The 7164-nt window shown below is 40.1% G+C and overlaps 1 protein-coding gene across 1 annotated transcript in view; it reads left to right on the forward strand.

Moving 5' to 3' along the window:
• Positions 1 to 7164, forward strand: part of Nedd4 (NEDD4 E3 ubiquitin protein ligase) — an 87432-nt gene that overhangs the window by 5495 nt on the left and 74773 nt on the right. Inside the window, exons 2-3 of the mRNA XM_021171169.2 lie at positions 1955 to 2119; positions 2993 to 3066. Coding sequence (XP_021026828.1) covers positions 1955 to 2119; positions 2993 to 3066 — 239 coding nt within the window. The remainder of the gene's footprint in view (positions 1 to 1954; positions 2120 to 2992; positions 3067 to 7164) is intronic.

A 7164-nucleotide genomic window follows, 5' to 3' on the forward strand; every position in this document is an offset into this window, starting at 1 on the left:
ATGGTTGTGAGCCACCATGTGGTTGCTGGGATTTGAACTCTGGACCTTCGGAAGAGCAGTCGGGTGCTCTTACCCACTGAGCCATCTCACCAGCCCCGAATTTTGTTTCTTATGCATGTTGTGTAAGATAGTAATTGGGTGCCATTGTTTTTATTTATTTATTTAATGTATGTGAGTACACTGTAGCTCTCTTCAGACATACTAGAAGAGGGCATCAGATCTCATTACAGATTGTTGTGAGCCACCATGTGGTTGCTGGGAATTGAACTCAACCTCTGGAAGAGCAGTCAGTGCTCTTAACCACTGAGCCATCCCTCCAGTCTGGGTGCCATTGTTAATGTCTTGTTTTTACATTTCAATATGGACTCTAGTCATTTAATAAGAGCACAAAAATATAAGGAGTTGGAGGTTGGAATTACATTGGATTTATATATTACTTTGGAGAAAATAGACAACTTATTAAATATTTTCATCAACAAGCACAGAGAATGTCTTCATTTATTCTCTCATGTCCTTCAACAGTGTTTTTAACATTACCAGTTGAAGTTTGTGCATTTTAATTTTGTTTCTGTATCTTGTACAATTTTAAACATATGTATGTGGAAAAATATGTATATTGAGACAGGGTCCTACTGTGTAGCACTGGCTACCTTGGAACTCATTATATAGTCCAGAGATCTATCTGCTGGCCTCTACCTCCTGAGTGCTGGCATTAAAACCATGTACAAATAGTAGGGGGAAGGCTCTTAATGAGGAATTATCTGAGTCAGGTTGGTCTGTGAACAGATGTGTGGAGGTTGTCTTGATGTTACTTCATATAAAAAGACCCAGTTTATTGTGAGTGGCACTCAGCTCAAGTAACTTATTCTCACCTGTCTTAGTGTCTTGTTGTCTGAGAGACACTACGACCAACAGCGAGGTGGGGAGGAAGGGCTTTACTAAGCTTACATTGGCCACATTGTAGTCCATCATTGAAGGATTTAGAGCAGGAACTCAAAACTGCAAGTACCTGGAGGCAGAAGCTACTATAGAGCCCACTTACTGGCTCGTCATTCATTGCTTGCTCAGCCTGCCTTAAAGCACCCAAGTCTACCAGCATAGAGGTTGCCTGGCCCACAATGGGCTGGGCCCTCTCACATCAATCACTAATTACAAATACTATTTTACAGTCCAGTCTTAGGACATTTTCTGCCTATTTTGAGGTTCCTTTTCTCATGACAATAGCTGTGTCAAGTTGACACAGCACAGTTAGCATGAGTCTATAAATAAAAGAGAATGAACACAGTATTACCAGGCTGTGCACTGAGTTTATGGCAGTTTGCATTATACTGAACTGTCTTACAGACTTTAGGCAGGGGTTCCAAACAATGTAAGAGGAAAGCTAACTAATGGCCAGCAAGTCTCTGCTCTTGACTGTGAGTATGTAGGAGAGCTGCTTCAATTCTTTCCTTCATTTCCCCTCCATGATGGACTGAACGATTTTTTTTTTCCCCAAGACAGGGTTTCTCTGTATAGCTCCAGCTGTCCTGGAACTCACTCTGTAGAACAGGCTGGCCTGGAACTCAGAAATCCAACTGCCTCTGCCTCCCAAGTGCTGGGATTAAGTGCGCCACCTGGCCGACTGAACATTTTTAAGCCAAATCCCCAATGTTGCTTTTTATTGGAATATTTTCCCCAGTATCTGAAATGGATCCAGAATACCTACCCTTTTTTGATTTAAACGATTTATAATCTGTAGGTTAAGAGCGCATACAACAGTGTAGTCCACAGCTTGGAGACATTACCTACACTTGCACGGACTCACATCCAACTTTTTATTTGCTGAGTCACTTGAGAATAAGTTACAGAGTTTGTGCCATTTTTTGCTGAATACTTTGTTATTCATCACTTTAGAAAGTATATTTTATTAATTTATTGAGAATTTCACAACAATGTATTTTTTTTTTAATTATGGGTATGGGAGTTTTGCCTGGATAAGACAGAAGATGGTGGCGGATCCCCCGGAAGTGATGTTACAGACACTTGTGAGCCGCCATGTGGCTGCTGGGAGTTGAATCCGAATTCCCTGGAAGAGGAGCACGTGCTCTTCACTGCTGATCCGTATCTGGAGCTCCACAACGTATGTTTTTAAAATCTTATTTATGTGTATGGGTGTTTTGTTTGACTGTATGCCTTTACATGGTGTGGATTCCTAGTGTCCATAGAGACTGGAAGAGGGCTTCTTCAGACCTTAGAACTGGACTTATAGATGGTTGTGAGCCACCGTGTAGCTGCTGGGAATTGAATCCAGATCCTTTGGAAAAATAGCTAATGCTTTTAACTGCTGAGCTATTTCTCAGCCCCAGAAATTAGTTAATTTCTTTTGAGGCAGGATCTCATAATAACACTATGTAAACCAAGCTAGTCTTGAATTCTTCTAGTGCTGGCTCCAAGGGATTAAAGTGGTTTATCACCACACCTAGCCATAGACAATGTGATTTGATCATATTTACACTGCTAACTTCTCCCCCTAGCTACCCTCAGATGATACATCTCTTTTAAGACAAGGAAATTTTCCCATGAGACCTCATTCCACTGTGATAAGCAAGATCATTGATATTTGACATATCATAGTGTGTTCACTGTTATTTATAAACTATTTAATGGTACTTAAAAATTACCTTTTCTTAGTAGTTATTACAAATGATTATGAGCTTTTGATTTCATGGCATGAACACAGCAACAATGGTAACTTCTTTAGGTATAATTTGTCATTAAAAATTTTTTATAAGAAAGCTAAATTACTATGTGTAATAACTTGACTTTAGTTCTTTGGTTTTTGTGTGTGTGATTAAATGTATCTAAAAATTATAAATTTTGTCTTTATTTTCTTTTATATAGCTTTCAGTCAGATTACTTATTTTTAAATGTTCCTTTGAATTTAGTATTCTCGTGACTTTTGTATTAGATAGATTGTAATGATGTGAAAATAAAACACCTTTTTGTATTTTAGGATGACACACGAGTTGTGAGAGTGAAGGTTATAGCTGGCATAGGCCTGGCCAAGAAAGACATCTTGGGAGCCAGGTAAATACAATGCATGAGCTTGGGGTTTAAGGAAACAGTATTGCTTAGTTTCTTTCTTGAACTTTGATTAAATGAAAATCTGAGTGATAGTAGCAAATTTTGGTACACAGTGAGATCCTTACAGGGTAAGTGGCTGATTATTTTCTTGGTATCTGAATCACTGAATTTGTAAAATTAAAGACAGTTTTAGTTATAGATTTATTATTGAGTTCTGCCCCCAGAATTTGATAACATTTTAATTCTCTAAATCCTTTAGCAGATAATAACCACCATAGTCTCTGGTTACAATAGAAAAAGTAGCTCTGAGTATCAAATGAGCAGAGCAGGGGAGTACTGGGTTGGCCACATGGGAGAGAAGCAGTGTGTGGTGGGTTCCCTTAGAGTAATTAGTCAGCCAGGGAGAATTACAACCTGAGGCAGGCCACAGCCTGAAAACCTGGAGCAGGGATTGGACTCTGGAGAAATGAGAAGAACTCTAGATTGGCAGGAAGCCTGGCAGTGGTGGGGGTTCTGGAAGAAAGAAGATCTGAGCAGAGTGATTGCCCAACAGTCTGTGACCCTTGTCCAAACAAGATAGCTAAACACAGAAAAAACAACCCAGAGGCTCTGTAACTACCCAGAGGCTCTGTAACTCAGCTTACAATGTCCACGGTACAGCATGTAGTCACCTGTTCTGTAAAGAGCAAGGGAAGGGAACACACTGTTAGTCAATAAAGAATATGTGAGCAGAATGCGATGGGAGGCAGAGGCAGGAAGATCTCTGAACTCAGGGCTAGTCTGGTCTACTTAGTGAGTTCCAGGGCTGCATAGCGAGACACTGTCTCCACGAAACAAAAATTGGGTGGAAAAGAAAGAAAGAAAGGGAGAAAGAATATATGCTCATTGTCAGTTAAAACATTGGAAGTCTCAGGAATGAAGTAGAGACATAAATAGATAAATAAATAATAAAACACAGGGGAAACTGTACAACTAAAATATAATATTTGAAATTCAAGTGCTTTGGTTGGCCATGATTTCTGAATGGATACATAGAGCAAAGATGAACTGAACATAGATTAATGGGGATCATTTACCAATTAGAAGATGATGAAGAAGAAAGGTCTGTTTGAACTACGTCCCAGAGAGCTAAATAATGAAATAAAATCTTTTTAAAGAATAAGTGTCTAAATTTGGAAAACGATCAATGAAATATACAACTGGACTGGAGAGTTGGCTCAGCAATCCTGTATTGCTCTTACTGAGGTTTCCCTGGGAACTGCCTGTGACCAACTCCAGGGGATCTGGTGCCCTCACGTGGCCTCCACAGGCACTGCACACATATGTATACACACACACACACACACACACACACACACACACAACTTAAAATCTTTTTAAAGAAGAAATGTTAAAGCAGGTTAAAGCTCCTGGTGAAGAGAAAGGAAAAGACCATCAGAAGTGATAAATACCTGGAATCTACAGATACTTTTTTTTTTAATTAATTAAAAGTTTTATTTTTGTGTGTGGGTGTTTTGTCTTCATGTATGTATTTGAACACTTGATGTCCATAGAGGTCAGAAGAGGGTATTGAGTCTCCTGGAACTAGAGTTACAGTTGACTGTGATCTGCCATGTTTGTGCTGGGAATCAAACTTGGGTCCTTGCAAGAGCAGTAAGTGCTCTTAACCTTATACAGGGCCCATTGGAATCATGACTCAACAGCCTTGTCTTATGGATTCATATTAGATAAAAGAGATAGAAGGAATACTTATGGGAATAACAGCATAAAGGATAGGGGGCGTGTCTGCTGTGACCCTGTATGGAAGGATGGTGTGGTAGCAAGCATAGGCAAAGTGAATCATTAAGGGTATGAAATAGAAAACATAATCATATCAACATATCAACAGTAATGTGAAGAATTTTAGGTTTTGTAAGAGCAGAAGTTTGGAGGGTTTTTGTTTTTGTTTGTTTCTTTTTGACAGTTTCTCTGGCTATCCTGAAATTACTTCTGTAGACTAGGCTGGCCTTGAACTCAGGTCTGCCTGTCTCTGTCTCTCAAGTGCTGGATTTAAGGGCATGTGCCACCACCACCATAGCTATGCAAGCATAGTTGTACTCTAGAGCTGTAAAAGCAGAAATTTTAAAATGAAGTTCTCGAAACAATTAAAACGCCAGTACAAAACAATTCTTTTTAAAGGGGACAGGACAAGGGAAGGAAAACATGAGTTAATATACTTGTATCCAATCATGTAATAATTACAAGCACCCACATTAGCTGCCTTATAACTGTCTGTAAATCCAGCTCCCGGAGATCCAACACTCTTATGGCTTTGGCAGGCACTACATGTACACATAACACAGAGGCATACACTGTATGCACATCAATTATGAAGCAACTTTAAAAAACATACTTAAATAAAATGATATACCTAGGTTGGGGAAAATGGATGCAAAAATGGAATGAAAAAGATTAAAGTGAATACAAGCCAGGCAGTGTGGCACATGTCTTTAATCCCAGCTATCAGGAGGCAGAGGCAGATCTCTGACTCTGTAGGCCAGCCTGGTCTACATAGAGCATTCTAGGATGGCTAGGCCTACACAAGAGTAACCCTGTCATGAAAAAACAAAACCAAAAACAATTAATATCTGCTAAAATAAGGGAAAAGTATTTTCAAATATTTCACAATGATAATAAAATCACCAGGAATGTATTAGGCAGAAATGGGTATGTGCCTGGTACCAGAACTTGCAGATGTATGGCTCAAAACTTGACAGAATTAAAGGAAAAATGAAAAATTCTATTTTGGATAAAGACACCCATGCCCTTTTCAAAATTGTTAAAACATAATTTTTGAAAAAATCAGATGAGGCTGGAGAGAAAACTCAGTCATTGAGAGTTCTTGCTGCCTTTGCAGAGCCTCATGTTGATTTCCAACTTCCATGTCTGGTATCTGGTAGCTCACAGCTGCCTCTGACTCCTGCAGGCACCAGCATTCATATGCATAGCGCCCCCAGCACATAATTAAAAAATAAATCTTTAAATAAATGATAAAAATTGTACAGTATTACCAATGACTTTGGCTTAACAACACATCCTAAAGGCTGCACAGCAAACATTCTTAACTGCAGAATAGATGTGCAAATGTATACAGTACATGGGCCTTGTGAGGATTATATACCATTAGCTGTCTGGTAATATTAACTATAGCTTAGTGTCTCAACCAAGCATGTGTTCATTGTTCACAGTCTGAATGATTCAGAAGTCCCTTGAGTCTTCACCTTGATCCCCTGTTAAAGGTCTCACGAAGTAACTCTTGTGTATCTGTTTCTAATTTGGTTATGAGGTCTTAAGAGGGGTTGTCTGTAAACTCTAGACCTGCCCTCATGATGCTCCAGAGATGTCACTGGGTTTTCAGAACCAGCTTTTGTGGTTCTTCATCCTGTGATAGAACCTCAAGTCACCAGATGTGGCTCAGGAGATTGTATATCTTGGCCAATGCCCTGTGACCTCTGGTCTGATCTGGGTCCAGGTTCTTCATTCCCTCAAAGGAGCCCATTTCCAGGAGAGAAGATGCATTCAGGATGTCATTCAAGTGAACCCAGGGATCACCTCAACAGAATCACAGAGATGGTCCATAGCTAAATAGAGAACAATGGCCTCATCAGGCAGGGGGCAGCTGGGGAGCCCCAGAGTGAGTGCAAGCATGCGTGGGTGAGAGCATTTGGGTATTGCCCATGTGAATTTCTTAAGGATTTTTTTTATGTATATGAATACAACATTGCTCTCTACAGACACATCAGAAGAGGGTATTGGATGCCATTACAGTGGTTGTGAGCCCCCATGTGGTTGCTGGGATTTGAACTCAGGACCTCTGGAAGAGCAGTCAGTCCTCTTAACCCACTGAGCCATCTCTCCAGCCCCTGCCTCTTCCTCCTAAGTGCTCGGGTTAAAGGCATGTGCCACTGTATCCAGCAATTCTTAGTTTTTATTTGTTATTATATAATTAGTTATAAAAACTACGGATGATGGGCTGGTGAGATGGCTCAGTGGGTAAGAGCACCCGACTGCTCTTCCGAAGGTCCAGAGTTCAAATCCCAGCAACCACATGGTGGCTCACAA

Source organism: Mus caroli, chromosome 9 (genome assembly GCF_900094665.2).
Source record: "Mus caroli chromosome 9, CAROLI_EIJ_v1.1, whole genome shotgun sequence".
NCBI lineage: Eukaryota > Metazoa > Chordata > Mammalia > Rodentia > Muridae > Mus > Mus caroli.